The 17172-nt window shown below is 38.2% G+C and overlaps 1 protein-coding gene across 2 annotated transcripts; it reads right to left on the reverse strand.

The window, feature by feature from the left end:
- Nucleotides 1-4222: 4222 nt before the first annotated feature.
- On the reverse strand, nucleotides 4223-15184 carry LOC115929545 (thioredoxin domain-containing protein 11-like). Of its 2 annotated transcripts, XM_030998778.1 has the most exons (10): nucleotides 15072-15184; nucleotides 14075-14422; nucleotides 13104-13323; nucleotides 11833-12060; nucleotides 10804-11010; nucleotides 9128-9196; nucleotides 8263-8390; nucleotides 6559-7463; nucleotides 5217-5444; nucleotides 4224-4600 (listed from the first exon to the last, which is right to left on the reverse strand). In XM_030998778.1, the coding sequence occupies exons 2-7, from the start codon at nucleotides 14209-14211 to the stop codon at nucleotides 8361-8363; spliced, it is 891 nt and encodes a 296-aa protein (XP_030854638.1). In that variant the 5' UTR covers nucleotides 14212-14422; nucleotides 15072-15184; the 3' UTR covers nucleotides 4224-4600; nucleotides 5217-5444; nucleotides 6559-7463; nucleotides 8263-8360. The 2 variants fall into 2 exon arrangements, with proteins under 2 accessions (XP_030854630.1, XP_030854638.1); XM_030998770.1 differs by lacking the exons at nucleotides 8263-8390; nucleotides 9128-9196; nucleotides 10804-11010; ... (2 more) ...; nucleotides 14075-14422; nucleotides 15072-15184 and having other exon boundaries at nucleotides 4223-4600; nucleotides 6559-7458.
- Nucleotides 15185-17172: the final 1988 nt, after the last annotated feature.

Below are 17172 nucleotides of genomic sequence, written 5' to 3' on the forward strand. Positions count from 1 at the left end.
CTTGGCCAAATTTCTTATCATTTTGATGATTCCAGAACCTTGCAATACACACAAATTCTTATATGCTAGATGATCAACCTTTTCTGGTCGATTCCACACCGTTTCTTTCACAATGTAATCGCATGACCAGAACTCAACTTCATCTTTAAGCGTATTGTAAGCTATCAAATGATCAACACCGGCATAATGAAGAGCAAATATCTGATGCTACACACTGATTACAAGAAAATAAAACCATAGCTTTGCCACAAAATGCAATTTTCATATATTTATTCAGTCTTCTCTTTTATATATAAAATTCATAATTTGTCAATACATTATAACACCCTCTTGATGCATAATAAATTACCATGGTCTGTTACGATATGTGATATTTTCGAATATTCGGTATCTGTGGTAGTTGAATACCGGTAAATAACATGTTTACCATAACAAACCTGACTGCCGACTCTATATTATCGTGAGTTATCTACCATTACTAAGACCCTCAAACTCATCATGGTGGCAGCAGTGGGATATCCGACACCACTGGGTCATCATAAATTACTAGACATATATCCCATTTGATAATATATCAAAATAATTATCAAGGGGGGTATTTCACAAAGAACCTAAGTCGAACTTAATTCTAAGTTGGATTTGAACATGATGGAGAGCCATTTGTAAATATATTTAAAAGCAAAAATTCAAGTATTATAGATTTTTTTTCATAAATTCCACATCAAGCACATGAAATCTCCTTGATATTAGAAGATATGAATGATTTTAATCAACATTTTATATAACTTTCACAAAATATTTTCATAGATGCTAAAGGCTTTCCATAATTGTCAAGTCCAACTTACAGATAATTTCAACTTAGGTCTCTATGTGAAACACCCCCAAAGACTATTAGACAAAGTCATGCATGTATATACATTGCAATCAGTTCTAAGCCCCATATCATAAAGATTTGCAATTCGTTATATCAATTCATGTCAGTCAATATGACTAAGGACTAGAAATCAATGTAAACTACCAAGAACTATTAAATGCACTAGATAACACAATCGTTGTGATATCAAGCAAACACATAAGATAAGCAATGAAACACATTGGGATGGGTAAATATTACATGGTGGTGATTTTGTCCCAAGTGCTATTGGGAAATGCACTTGGAAAATAAAAGAATGCAATTGTAGCAATAATGCTTTTTTAGCACTTGAGCAGAATTTTATCATTTTCCACAAAAAAGGCGTAATGGTTCCTGACAAATTATATTCTGCTTTTGAAGTGTGTGACGAGGGTGGGATGTAAAGGGGCAAGCAAATACTTATAATAGTTATACATTGTAATTTCTCCTATCAATTACAATAGCATGATTGAAACAACATTTACTTGAAAATATCATGATCCAAGAGAAGTAAAACCTACTCTGACAATATACTTTAATGACAACAATATATAAATATATATATATATATATATATGTGATCAAGAACAAATACTTCCTAAGGATGTTCCCTAGCAACACAAATATCTGACAATGAGGTCTTGGACCTTCCTAAGAACTAAACTACGTCAAACAAACCTTAATTAATCATTTCAAATCTTTCCCATCAGTTTTAATTTACATTTTGACAGTCATAGAGATGAATTGGTCCATATTATTTTTAAAAATTACAATGTAGCCTGAAAGTTTAAGACTGATGAACATCTAGCAGGGGAATATAATCAATCAAAATTTAAAGAAATTCTATGCACATCTTGGTATGAATATCTCTAAAATCGGTTCCCCAATATTTGCTCTGGCGACAATTGCTCCAGTCTTTATTTCATAAAATATATAGCGTTAGGGTTATGGTTGCACTTATTTTGAGGTTAGTGATATTTCTAGTATTTGGTCCAGGGCTGAAGTTCAGAATTTGGTTATTGAATGATACTGAATGCAGAGCAATTGCAGGGACTCGTTTCACAAAGCCTATTTTCAATGACAGATGAGAAAAATCAGTGACAAATCTGCTAATAACCAATCAGAAGCAAGGATTTCACTAGCTTATAACAAAGACAACTCGGCCCATCTGCAAGAACGGTCATTTTTTGTTGTTTTCATTTTACCCTAACCCTAACCTTAACCCTAACTCTAAACCTGGGCCGAGTTGTCTTTTAGCCGAGTTAGCCCGACCCCATATTCAAAAAAGAAATTCATGTACACTTTTAAGTTAGGAGAGGAATGGTGACTCTCCACAGAAACAAGAAGAGCAAGTGTAAATTTGGTAGTCTTATCGGTGAACCACAAAGCTTATGCGCAGGCTCCCAGTCTGCAATCACTTTAAAATATTACAACAAACTGTATTCTTTTGTTGCCTAACTGTTGGCCATTATAATAATAATAATAATAGCCTAATAGTCCACTCCAAATTTTATTAAACCGAAACGGAAATTCTTTTTGCCCAATTGATCGTGAGCCCGGCAGCCACTGAGCAGCGCCAGATCGACGTTGCTCTATCCCTTATTGTAGAACGCCAAACAAGGTAGCAACAACTCCCATCTTTTAACGTCTTTTGGTATGACGCGGCCGGGGTTCGAACCCACGACCTCCCGGTTGTGAGGCGGACGTTCTACTGACTGAGCCAACACTCCGGTACTCCGGTATCACCAAATTTGAGAAAATGTAGTTTCCTTGATGTATCTGTATGGCCTAAGAGCATGATGTCATGATAATAAACAATTTCATTAGCCTCAATTCATTTACTTATTTAGAATTAAGCTGGCAAGAAAAAATATATATATTCAAAAAGAATCATATCCAAGTCCATTTGAGAAAATTCAAAAATTAAACAAGACATACAAATATATACATACAGATCTTGATTTCTTTCAAAAGGCTGGTTAATTACAAAAATAATTTTGCCTGTATGGAGCCAAATGGGCATAAACTCTATGATAAAGTATGGGAGTTAATACCCTTCTGGCTCCAAACGAACAACATGACATACAGTTTGGTCTTAGTACTAAATCATACATCATTGTGTGCCCGGCAGAAGGGCACAAGCACAAATTTTGTCAAATTTCTACATTTCTTAGTTTGTAGTGAAAGGATGAATTAAACATAGAACTGATAAGTTATTACTGTTAACATTTAGATGGTGTACAGATTGAACAGTGTTGGGTAATGTGGGATGTACACATTGTTAAGGAAAGTGTACAACCTTCAACAGCCTCCACTAACACCTTTTTTGCAAGACACACATTGGTATTTAAGCAAGTGTGGAGTTGTTCACAACTTTGATTGCAAAACATTCACATTTCCTTCACAATTCAATGCTATGCAAAGAAATGTTTGATGTACAAGATTCAACTTCTCCCATTACCATTGCAGAGATGCTATGAATACAAAAAACAAATCATTCTAGATTTGTATTAAAATATGGGTTAAGGCTAAAAGGAAGTACAATTATCATGTAGTGAGATCTCAATTTAAAGAAGTGTATATGTCTAAGTATACCCAACAATTAGCCAATGTCTGTATCTAAAATGTGGCTAACTTGATAATCTGTCACAAAATAATATATCCTGTTTATAAATATATCATGAAGAACAGAACATGTATGCTTTAGATCCAGCAGTTTTATTAGGTCACAAAGTTTGGCATACCGGTAAGGCATAATTTATTTGAGCAGCTACGATAAAATATCAATATTGTCAGATATATGATGAAACTGTTACATTTAGGGGAAAGGGGCTACATTTGGGGAAAAGAAATGACAATTAGTCTGTCACAGAAAAACTCTAACTCCGTCAACTTGTCTTCAATTAATAAAGGTGCAGACTGGTCAACAAAACAGCATTTGGCAAAGCTTTATCTCAACATTTAAGATTTGTAATGACAATGTTTATATTATTATTATTCTTATTTAGCTCTATCAGAAGGCATGGTATATGGATTCAGAAAGATGCCATGTATCTTTACAAAAAATATATATAATATTTGATCAGTGTATCTTAGTATAGATAATTTATTACTGATCACAAGCTACAAGGGACATTTTTTAATAAGTCATTATAATAAAGACTAACTTTATTGCTTGTCAGCCTTATAATTTCCCAGCCAAAATAAATATTCATCAGTATATGTCTCAGCAAAGGAAAAGAATCTCTATTTTTCCTAATATAATTTTGTACATGCAGCATCACAAATCAATGATTCAATGATTATCTCTATTTGAAACTCTAAATTACTGGATAAGTGATATCAAAAAAAGAGATAACAGAATGCCCTCAAAAGAATGCTGTATATTGCTTAAAAAACTAACAGTTCACCCATATATTAAAATAGCTTCTACCTACTATGCTTCAACACAAAATCAACCAGATTTGGAAGCGTGATTGCACTTTCTTCAGGAAACCTGACACTCCTCGCTTTATTGTGACCGGGAAAGAAGAGGATTGTGGGATACGCTGGGGTCAGGAGGTGCCAGTGAAGGTCGTTTAGGTCACCGTTGATTCTGGCGATCCGAAGGCTGTCATGTGACCTGAAGAGGGAGGCAAGTTGAAGGTAGAGGTGTTGGATTCTGAGGCAAGCTCCGCACCATGGGGCGTAGTACAGCAGCAAGACATCCTGTGAAAATCACATCAATTGGACTTGTTAGCTCATAATAATAATAATATTAAGTTCTTGAATAGCACATATCACATTATATAACGTCCCTATGCGCTTCCAAAGAGCTTTGGAAATTATTGACAAATGTAGATTAATGTCTTGCCAAGGACATTAGTGCAGCGGGGGGGGGGGGGGGGGGGGGGGGGGGGGGCTTGAACCGCGAACCGCGAACCGCGAACCTTGTGATCCACAGTCAGGTGACACGTAATAGCCAGGGTATGACACTCAAGCCTGTTGACACTAACAGGAAAACGATATTCACGGCTCAATCAGACTTCAACATTTCAATACACACCCCTATAATTTCAAAATTTAGACAGTGATAGAGAATAATAATTTCATACATTTCCAATGCAGTTGTATTTCATAGATCACATGTAATATTTGATATTTTGGATGATCTATTATGGAGTATGATTTAGAATTTTCTTATTCATGATTTGATCTTTCAGATTACAAGCAATTTTCTTTCATGTGCAATTTTGACTTTGACCGACAAACCACATAAGCAATTGCCCACCCATAAAAACAACAGAAACATAAATAAAAACACAAGGGATACATCCATTATTACCTTGGCAGTGTTTAGTACCATATCTTCATACGTATCGTCTGCAACCTCTGTGATGCATATACTGTCTGATGCCTTGGTGCACCTTGAGTTGGATGTTGAAGTACTGGACGGGGAGGTAGAATGTCTGTGTCTGGAAAGGAGAGATTCGGTGTAGTTGACGATGAACTGCTTCAGGAGTTGCAGGGACAATCCTGATTCATCCAATGGAAGGATATGGTGGGTTTCACTCTGCGGAGGAAGGTAATACGGTTGATATAACATCATTCATAATTTTCACTGCAAGTCAGGGGGGGGGGGGACAGGTCAGTACCATCACCTTTTCAAACCAAAGGGCCCGAATTCACAAAGGAGGTTTAAATTTAACCCAGGGTTTTAATCTTCATAATACATAACCTATGGTCTAAAATTTGCGTAAAATAAGCGTGACACAGTCAGAGGTCCAATATTAGACGCGCCCAAGGCAAGGTAAGCTTATTATGTGCCAATTTTTAAACCATGGGTTATATAAATGAGGGTTTAAACCATGGGTTAAGTTAAACCTCCTTTGTGAATTTGGGCCAAGTTGTATACCTCAACTTCCTCAAGTAAATATTAGGAAAATGTGCCACCTCCCCCTTAGTTGTGTTCTTGTTTCACCCATTTCCAACTTTAGACCCCAAAAGGGACATGGAAGATCTGATACTCCTTTTCTTTTCAATATTTTTGAGGGGTGTCGGAGAGATTTTTGAGTGAATTAGCACCAACAAATGTAATAACCCCTTTTTAGTTCTTTCGTGCATACCAAATTTTATTGAGAAATGTACTCCCCTTCCCCCCCCCCCCCCCCCCTTTTGCAAAGTCCTGTATCCACTTCTGATGATCATGTTTATTATTTTGTGTAACTTCAATGTTCTTCCTGTGCTAATCGGGCAGCGCCAGGAGCGTCACAACGTGAAGACATGTGCGCTATAAAGAACACCATTATTATTATTATTAAAGATTGACACAAATAAACATCTCTTGACAAGACAGAACATTAAAATAAAAACAGCAGGATTCAAATTGCTGTCTACTGCTTGCAGGGTAGCAACATTATTACCCGAGGATGTGTTCTGAATAGTATACCAAAGCCAAGTTTGAAATCTGTTCAATAAAATGCACTTTGAGACAAAAATGGCTTACGTAATCTATGATCGTATATCATGCAGTAGGTTGGTTGCTTGCCCAGTTAATCAAGCTGACATAAACTCATTGTAAATCATACAGTATGATATCAACTGAAAATCATAGATCACATTTGCACATAGGAGACCACATGTTATATACCTTCATCAGAACAATTTCATAGGACAGTCTAACATACCTGTATATCTATGATGGCTACCCCAACACTTGAATTTTTATGTTGAGATTGCGGTATAATTCCTAGCCGGTCTGCCATCTGCCAAAAATATTCAGACCTCATTGCACGGAAAACTAACGTTCTATTTGTTCTGCATCCAAGATGTTCAAATTTTTTCTGAAGACTTTCTGAAGTAGCATCAAATTCATTTTCCTGATTGTTATATACTGTAGTCCTGGAAGATTTTGTGTGACAGGATTGTTTATCATCATCTTCTGAGGAGGATGCAGTTTGGGAGTCAACAACGGTGAAGGAATCGAGAGGATCCCCTGAAAGACGTTGATATTTTTTGGAGCAATCGCACGCTTTATGCTCGGGAGCAAGGTGACTTTCAAAAGTTCTGGTGCCGTGAGAATGCATTGATCCACTGGAAAGGGAATGTTTGTGCACCGAAGAGTGGAATGTGGGGCAAAGGTCACAGGTCAGGAGGTCAACATCCTGGCAGCAGAGGCGATAGTGGCTGAAGGGGCTGTAGAAGTTGCTCAGGTACAGACACGCATGCTCGAAGCAGTCACGCCGTTGGTGACGTCCATAAGCAACGACGAGCCCGAGCTTAACGTCAGATAGGTACAGGGGTCGCTGGACGGCTGAAGAGGCTGGCTGAACGTCTCGCAGATCTCACAAACGTTACCCCTGGCTCGCGAGATGGACTCGATACGCCCTCTGGAGGCGAGGGTTTGACAACAGTCGCTTTCTCTAGATGAAACATCATCCATGCACTCTTCATTGGGTGTGGTTACACGAGAAGAACCAGGGTCTGAAGATTGAGAGGCATATTTTTTGCGCTCCTCCCTGATGGCCTTCTGCAGTGTGAGGATGTAGGAGTTGTTGGCACAGTTGTAGTACTCCAAGGTAGCTTCACGTAACTGTATGGGACAAGAACAAAGTAATGCATCATTCCTCACCTTCTGATAATAATGATATGATTGGTTTTATATACCACAGCTGCATCATAAATATACTCTACTGCCCTACCTCTTATGCCTCAGTCACACCTTTGCGTAATTGGCTTGTGTATAGCTGCGTATGTATGGCAAGTCGTTTTAAAATTTATTCCAATTGCTTGATATCAAGAAATGAATTCTTAATATCAAGAAATGATTTTCTGTAGTAAAGCAATGGTAATTTTGATACAAGAATTTGAATTTTTGATATCAAGAATTCATTTCTTGATATCATGAAATAGGAATAAATGTTAAAACAGCTTGCCATAAATACGCAGCAATACGCAAGCAAAATACACAAAGGTGTGACTGAGGCATTGGGGGTAGGGATAGGATAGAAAGAGAGTCGGGGTAAGGGTAGGACTAGGGCTATAATTAGGGTTACGATTAAGATTAGTATTAGGGTTAGGGATAAGGTAAGGTTAAGTTATGCCTTAGGAACAGGTCTTTTTTTAAAATAGGCTCAGCATTAGGGTTCAAGTTACTTGCAAAATGGGGGTATTCTGCAGTTTGTTGGCTGCGTGATGAGGGTTAGGGATAATGTTAAGTTACGACTTCGGAACATGGTTAAATAGGGTCTACATTAGGGTTAAAGTTACTGCAAGGTGGGGTATTCTGCAGTTTGTTGGCTGCCTGCAAGAAGGCCATTACTGTCATTGACAACACATATCTCTTACAGCCCTCTTGCGGGCACCTAATGAGTAGCCTCTTTCATCCTTACCATCATAAAGTAATTGGCAAACACTTGATCGTGCCGGTGCGGGGTGAATAGGATGATGGTGGGTCTGGTGAAGATGTGGGAAGACAAGATGGTACTCTTCAGACCAGGAGGGCGATCCACTGCACCATCTGCAAAATGACATCAAGACATTGAGGAAAAATTTGATAAAGATAGTAATTTGTACTGCTGGTTGACGGGAGATGGAAAGGCAATATATCGAATATGGTCTCAAAATTTCTCAACTGATAAATGTGCAAGATATTTTGATGTTCCGTTGACAATTTCTGAAGTGCTTTGTATACATTTGTCAAAGGAATGCCAGATTGAAGCCATCACTTAAAACTGTCTTCCTCATTGCCTGCAGAACTCTTAAATCATGTGCATCCAGCACTCTATAGGTTTCACATTCTATAGAATTTACATTCCTTTTTCAACAGTTTAGTTGAATATAAACAAAGTCATAGCAGCATAGAATTACTAGTGTCGTTTTACAGGGATGCCAGTTAGAATTGATCAGAGGGCCTGAAAATCACCTAGAATGAGCTATTTCTTTAAAAAAAAGCCTAAACTATGGTCTGAAAATAACTCGCCAGGGCCTGAATTCAGGCTATTGCCTGAAAAATGGCATCCCTGCTTTTATCAATGAAAATCACAGATATCTGAGGGAAGGTGTCTTGGCACCTTATGAAAACTGTACATGGGCGACTGTCCATTTTTATGCAGTCCTATATGTTCATGGGCCGTAATGAATTTATATTTTCTATACCATCTGATATGGTGATTAGCGCTTTAAGAATACTATCCCTGTTGAAAAATGAAGAGAATACTATAACAATAGATATCATCTTGGCTGATTCATACTCACCGATTCTCTATGAGTAGTCACAAACTCAACGATAGGCTTTGCTTTGAACTCTCTAGAGGAAGGGTAATACTGGAAAAGTAGATAGAGCAACACAGAACCAAAGCAATATTGAAATGAAAGTGTGCAGAATTATTCAATACTTCAAAGGCTATAGAAGTTTGGATTTCATGTGATGATAAGTACAATGGACTAGAACTCATTAGATCTATAAAGATCAACTTTGAGTTCCAATTTATTTTCATCTTTTCTTCCAGAATGCTCTGACTTTATGTTGTTCATGATTAGAAAGTGCATTTCCAGTCCGTTTCTGTTGCAACACATTGCGTCCTTCATCAATAAGAGCGCTTTAATTGAAGTTAATCATTAAAAAGTCTCTAAATTGGCGACTCAGAATGAAAATTATAATCAATCTTTTCCCATACAAATTGGTAACTCCTTGTAGAATTTTAAAAGTTTTGTTTACACTGGTTCATTTGATATAAACTTTTGTCTTTTTAAACTATGGAAGTGTGGAAAATACAAATAATTGATGACAACTTGAGGAGGAAAAGCTGATTCATTTAGACATTTGGAAAACTTTGAACACTGCTAGATTAATCTAAACTGCTAAACCAAAATATAATATTGACACACTGTTTGGCTTTCCCTGAGCTAAAAGCAAGAATATGGTAAGCTCTCTGGAACTCAGAGTCTTTTTTCTTATCTAAGGGACTAGGTAACTGAGGATGAATACCTAATCCAGATACATTGGCTAACATATTTGCTAAACCTGTTTAAAAGACTCTCCTTGTTAATCAGTGACTGTAATATAAATCCATTAATCATATTGATCATATGGCCTAATAACAGCCATATGGCAAAAGTACCGGTACTCAAAAAGGAATTGAGGTGGTACCCATATCGTGTGCATGTGTACGCATAGAGTGAGTAGATGAATTAATTTAGTGACATTACATTATACATCGAGACCTGTCTTTAAAGACTACCCTAGGATGGCAAGAAAATTGGTCTTTATGTACAGGTTCCTTTAGTACATGTTTCAATGAGAAACCATTTTCAAGGGAAACAAAAAATGAGTTCTTTGTAGACAGGTGGTCTTTCTATACAGGTGGTCACTAAAGCAGGTTTGACTGTAGTTATTCCTGAGGTCTGGTATAATACAACTTCGAGTGAAATTGGCTTCTAGGAGCAAAGTGTTATGCATGCAGTACTTTGGTTATTCAGACCTGCAAAATACTGAGAAATTTACAATAACTTGCTGAAAAAATATTCCCTGGCATTATAACTCGCCTTGGCAAAAGTATAGAAGCGCATAGTATGAGCATGGTCGATGTGGCTTTTTTTTCTTCATTTCTCAGCTTTCATTTCTCCATAATTGTACAGGAGATATCATAAATAATGGAGTGTTAATGCGACATATGTGAACAAACCTGTAGACATGTGCCCTTTTATACACGCAACTGCTAGAGCAGGTCTCATTGTAATACAGTCAAACCTGCTTTAGTGACCACCTGTCTACAAGGACCACATTTTTGATTCCCTTGAAAATGGTTTCACATTGAAACATGTACTAAAGAAACCTGTCTACAAAGACTACTTTTTGTGTTTCCCTTGGGTGGTCGCTTTAGACAGGTTTGACTGTACGTTACAATATCATGACATTCCAACCGACTTACCAAAGATACATTGAAGTTTCTGAGCAGAGTGATGCTCATGGAATTGGTGAGGCCTAGAGTGCGTGCCAGCTGTTTGTTTGTTATGATGGCAAAGGGTGTGGGTTGGACAGGGTCTTTTTCTAGGTGCTGCATAGCAGCCCACTGGTACGAGGCTAGGCCCTGGGGTGCAAGTGTGCCCTCGAAGCTGAAATAGGCAAGTGCTACAGCCTGAAAGAATCAGAGAGGAAAACTGTTTGTGAGGATCGAAAATAATATTACCAGCATGCATGAATGAAAGTGCTATTCTTAACTGATGGGCATAATGTTCTTTTCAACATATAATTAATGTGGTTAGTGTGCATTATTGCTTGTGCTATTATTTACTTGCAATTATTACACTATAACATCCTCATAGTATACTGACCGCTGTGGTAGTAGTCAGTCAGTTAGTTAATACAGGTATGTTATTAGGGGCGATCATTGTTTGGGATTGTCATCAAGTTTAAGGTTCCTAGGTAGAAGTTTTCAAGTGAGGTTATCTGGGTATAACAGTCTAAGTCGTTGTGATATGCCTCTGGATGTGTGGCTCATTAACTCATTGACTCTCAACACTAACAAAGCACTAACATCCTTTGGCAACACGTCAATCCACATTTACCACTCTCCGCCCAGGTGTAAATGGTGCATCATTAGCATTATCATCAACATCATTATCATCATCATTATTTTCATCATCATTAGTAGTAGTAGAAGTCTTTGTAGAAGTAGAAGTAGAAGTCTTTGTAGTAGTAGTAGAAGTAGTAGTAATAGATTTGTTGTTGTAGTGTAGTCTACTATCTATCACAACTATATAACAACAAATACTTTCCAGAACCAGGGGCCCATTCCATAAATTTTTTAATCTATAACAAATGCTTAATTTCTATGATAAATTTTCTCTCAGCCAATCAGATGCCTTGATATCAGTAGCTTATAACAGTAGTTTGTAACTTGTTATTGGTATCAAGTTTTATGAAACAGGGCCCAGACAAATCCTCCCATGTCACTCACATCATGCTGTGCTCTGAGCAGCCTCAAAGACTCCAGGTCCTGGACCACCTTCAAGGGGGAGCAGACCCTCTTCAGGTGGTCGACCATCTCCGTCGCCCTCTGGAGTCCGGTGTACTGGATGCCCTCCCGGCTGTCTCGATGGGTGAAGAGGATAGGGAAGTAAGGGACGGTCACCTTGTGCCTGCAGGCTCCGTAGGGGTACCAGCAGTTCACTGCCATGAACAGCACCTGCAGGAAGAGGATGAATAGAAAACAATTCTTAATAGCTGACAATAATAATAATATTCAGTTCTTGTATAGCGCATATCACATTATAATGACCCTATGCGCTTCCAAAGAGCTTTTGGAAATTATTACCCTAGCTTTAGCTATGTGATGCCCAGTTACATTTTAAACTGATTTGTGCTACATGGTTCATTTATGATTTACATATGTCATGTTTTACAGAATTTCAATGAGGATTTCGGTCATATTTGGCAAGATTTTGTTTCCTGATATGTCATGGATAAATTTCCAAGGAATTGAGGGATTTCTAAAAAGTCTATAACGCAGTTTGTTTTGTTTTTTTACCCGGCGACCTATGACTTCTCCTGTGTGAGAGAGCTTAGAATACCAAGGTATTCATTAATGCTGTATGTTCATGATACATTATATAGCCATTTGCCTGTGCAACCCAGAGTCACTGTAGTTGCTCGAGACACAATAACGTTTAGTTGTGTCAATTTTATAGAGTAAAAGATTAACAAATTTATTAAAGTTCTAAATTTCAAAATCATTTTCACATGGCCTTTTAAATACACATTAATCAAACAAACAATGCACATCAAATGTCATTCCAACATGATTTTATTACCAGAACTACCCTCTTCTAAAGTACAGTCACACCTGCCTCTTGAGGCCACCCAAAAGAAACAGAGAAAGTGGCCACTGTAGACAGGTGACCTTTTCTTGACAGGTTCTTCAACGGAAGTTCCTTCTAGAGGAAGGTATAAATGTAGCTGACCACTATAGACGGGTGGCCTTTATATAGATGTGGCTGCCAAGACAGGTTAGGGTGTATACAAAGACCTACATATACAGTCAAACCTGCTTTAGTGACCACCTGTCTACAACAAGCACATTTTTTGTTTCCCTTGAAAATGGTTTCTCATTGAAACATGCACTAAAGGAACCTGTCTACAAAGACCACTTTTTGTGTTTCCCTTGGGCGGTCGCTGTAGACAGGTTTGACTGTATACAAAGACCTACATGTACATCCTTGTGAGACTAACCTGATCGGACATCTTCTCGGCGGTCCTTTCAAACTCCTTGGCCGTCTCCAGCGAGTAGGCGTCCCAGTGTGCATAATACATGATGATCCACACTTCGGCTCCGGTTGATGCTATCACATTCCGGACTGCCGTCATGTCTCCAGTGGTGAACTCAATGACGGGGGATTCATGGTCAAATATCTTAGGAGGGATGGGTATGACATAGGGTGTTGCCTTGCTCCTGTTTCACGATGGCAAAACAAAATGGATATGGAATTTGTGGATCCTTGCAATATTGATCATTAGAAAGTCAACTTTAGGACTAGAATTGACCTTTGAAAAGGTATGAAGTAACACTTAACCTTTGAGCTAAGGAAAAAAAATTGTAAACACAGTTTCTGGTGAAATATAGCCAAATCTATCAAGAAGGTCTAGGACAAAATCATTGCAGGCCAATATGATCTCATGGATAAAATGATAAACAGCATACAATAGAGTTACCTGAAATTGGCTTCATTGGGGACTAACAGAAAATGAACTTACTACATTCTGTAAACAGGTTCTTTAATGAAGATGATTTCATTCAGTGAATGGTCATTTCATTTCATTTTTTCATTTTATTTCATTTCAATTATTTCCAATTCTCGTAAACAATACATTCAACAATACATTATACATATAAGCAAATATATAAACAATACAAAGAATATGGAGGAGCCATCAGAGGCCATTAGCCTTTCAAATGCAGGGCTCTAATGGCTGCAGATGATTATACTAAGTAAAGAGAAAAGAAAGAGTGGGTATTAAATAAACAAGTATGTACAGGCGAAATTAAACATAAGATGGAAATTCCTTCATTAGATGTTGCTTGTATTTACGTTTCAATGAGGCAAGAGATTGGCACATTTTTATATCTTTTATGTTTTTAGAACACTATCAATGGCTGCCATTAAACCATTCCTAAGTCGTGTTTCTAGAAAGGAGCAACCTACCCTTTGGGATTGTCCAAGTGGGAGACGATACCAGAGAGAACAAGGGCGAAGAAGAGACTCAGGAGTTCCGGGTTGCGAGCCATGATCTCTTTCAGCAGCATCCACTTGTTCCTGAACCAGTCCAAACCCTTCACCATACTCAGTATGATAGACTCCTTAGGCCAATCACATTCTTCAGGACACCCCCAAGAAGTCGTCAGCTCTTGGGCTTGAGCACTGTCTTGACAAAGGAAGTGTCTTCCAGCACAGCTAAAGGTGCTGTTGATAATGCCGGAGTGTCAAGGCACTCATGGTTCTTTTCTCGAAAAGCCAGGTGGTTTGCTAGCTGCCATCTTCAGGTTAAAACTCCTGCAGAGAAGGAAGTAAAGGTAAAAATGCTATTCCTATCCAATCTTTCAATTATTTGCAGACCAACGTTGATGAAATATATACTCCTAAAAAGAATTAGATTCTTTTTTTTAAAAACCCTTCTTTTTGTAAAAGTTTTCTTCTAAAGATAATCTTGAGCTCTAGTAATAAGAGAAATAAATTGTCTCAGATTCAAACCAAACTTACACCGAGTTCAAGATCAAAACACAAAATGACAAAGGAAGAGTGAAAGACTTCAAGAAAATACAACTTTATCTAGTTTAGGGTCTATATGTGCCACACAAGTTTTCTCCATGATTAACCATGAACAAATACAAAGAGTACCTCGTTCTAATATTAAGATAAAAGCTTAAAGATACCCAAGCTCTCTTCTTACTCAGTTCTTTCTCTTCTTTAATATCCTTCTCACTCAGTAAGCTAGCCGCTCATTTACCGACCTACACCACCAAGCGCAAGCGCTACGCCCGGAACCGCCCCGGTGGTCCGCGGGTAACGCTCGCTATGTACAATGGGAGGTGGTGTTTACACCTTTCAAATGTGAAAAAAGACCGCTTAGTTTAACCGTCTAAATAATTTCTTTCGATGATTTTCAAAAGCTGAACGTGTGTTTTAAGAAAGGAGTACTTACAAAATAATAAGAATGTCGTTCTAAATGAATTTTAACATCACGACACGGCACACAGCAAGGGATTTTACCACGACAAACCAGACTTCGCCACGTACGTTTAGTGATAATATCGCAGCTATAGTTAGCTATACTTCAAGGAGTTACTTTGTACCGTTATTATTTGGAGGTCAAAATAAATTATGTACACAAAATACAAATTTAAATCTGTAGGATTGATTTAGTAGAGGGACAAATTGTTAATTTAAATGATAGACCAACTATTATTTCAGTAGATGGGAGAATAGAAAATGACATGAACAGGGAGAATTTTTAGGATGTTGTTGTTGGTGAAAAGATAGCTAGCAATAGGCTGGGGGCAAGACTATACATGGGAAGGGGGTGATTCTATGCGCTCCACCCCCTCCTAATAACTAAATCGTCATGCTCTCTTCTTTTTTAAATCATGGAGATATAAGAAGAGATATATCTCCATGTTAAAATGCTTCACGCATAGCTTTACAATAATATGTCTCCACTTCTTCCCTTATTCTACCAGCTCTTTTAAATCGACCACCTTCTTTCTCCATCCACCTCTTCCTCCCTCTGTCTTCCTCTTCTCTTTTTATCCAATCTTCCTGCTTTTCATCTCCATCACTTTAATTCCTCCCCCTCAATCCTCTTCGTTTCCTGCCGCGCACCCTCCCCCTCTTCCTCCTCTGTATAATATCATCCTCCTCCATACAGTCTTCTTCCTCCAGTTACTCAGGCTCCTCAAGCCAGGCGCGGATCCAGGCGGGGGGGGGGGGGGCGAGCGGGCCTTGCCCCCCCCCCCCCCGCAAAAAAAAACAGAAAAAGGAGAGAGAGAGAGAGAAGGAAAGAAGGAAAGGGAAAGAGGAGAAAAAGAGAAAAAAAGAAGAGGAAGAAGAAAAGAAAAGAGGGAAGAAGTAGATCGGGGGGGCGGCAAAAGGACTTGCCTCCCAGGCTGTTGCCCCCCCCCCCCCCCCCCAATCAAAAAATAAAAGAGAAGGAAGGAAAGGGAAAGAAAAAAGGAAAAGAGGAGATACAGGGAAGGAAAAAAAGAGGAAGAAGAAAAGAAAAAAAGGGGGATATCATTTGCAATTTTCCCGCCAACAACTTGAGGATCGGGGGGGGGGGGGCAAAAGGAAGGAAGAGAACGTAGGAAAAAAAGGGAGGAGACAAAGAAAAAAAAATGAAATTCAGACAAAGATTAAGAGTCGATAACGACACAACGAATCGTCTTCTCTCTCTAATGATTTAATGAAACGTAAGCTTCCGCTTAGCGCGGGAGGGGGAAACTAAATTCAGACGAGGATTATTTTTTGGGAACGGTACAACAAATCGTCTTCTTTCTCTAATAATTTATTGAAATGTCAAAGCTTCCGCGTTTCGCGGAGGAGGGAGGGGGAAACTCGCCCCTCCCTGCACCCACCCATCCCCCAATTACGTCACTGCTGGTCACCATTACGAACCAATATTTGGCTCGCACAATTTCAAATTTTGCCCCCCCCCCCCTAAGAAATCCTGGATCCACGCCTGATGTATATACAACGGCAACAGTTTCAATATCAGTTCTTCTTACTTAAATCATTGGTCTGGAAACAATTATTTGCCCATTGTTGTGTATTGTTTTACATTTTCACTGACAATGAATTCACATTGTAATGCAATTTTCAAGTTTCCCAGGCTTATTTAGGAGAACAGATTTTGATATTGTTAAGTTGTACGATAACATCACTCAATTTGATTTGATTGGAGATATATCTCATTAAAAACAGAGTAAAGGCTATACAGTATTAAACAAACCTACCCCAATAAACTTCAAGCTCATGATTTATTGCGACACTTTCAAGGCTACTTATTATTTCAAGTCACAAAGGGCAACAGCTTCAATATTAAACGTAATTAAATCATTGGTCTGGAAAATGTGAATGCCCATTGTTGTATATTATACAACATTTTCCATAACGATGAATATACATTGTATAATGCAATTTTCAGGAAAACCATACTTGTCATTACTGTTACATTTGTTATATGATACTAAAGCAAATCGTTTCGCTTATCGATAAGATAAATCAATGTGAAGTACGTGTCAAATAAT

The sequence above is a fragment of the Strongylocentrotus purpuratus genome, unplaced genomic scaffold (genome assembly GCF_000002235.5).
Source record: "Strongylocentrotus purpuratus isolate Spur 01 unplaced genomic scaffold, Spur_5.0 spur5_contig_861, whole genome shotgun sequence".
Classification (NCBI taxonomy): domain Eukaryota; kingdom Metazoa; phylum Echinodermata; class Echinoidea; order Camarodonta; family Strongylocentrotidae; genus Strongylocentrotus; species Strongylocentrotus purpuratus.

What these genes read in the sequence shown, in the direction of transcription:
- LOC115929545 (XM_030998770.1), bottom strand. Translation starts at nt 6,957, where the DNA reads ATGCATTCTCACGGCACCAGAACTTTTGAAAGTCACCTTGCTCCCGAG. An exon ending in TAGCCATCATAGATATACAG is followed by an intron (nt 5,445 to 6,558) that starts GTATGTTAGACT and finishes CTTCCTCCGCAG; the next exon opens with AGTGAAACCCACCATATCCT. An exon ending in TGGTACTAAACACTGCCAAG is followed by an intron (nt 4,601 to 5,216) that starts GTAATAATGGAT and finishes TGATTTTCACAG; the next exon opens with GATGTCTTGCTGCTGTACTA.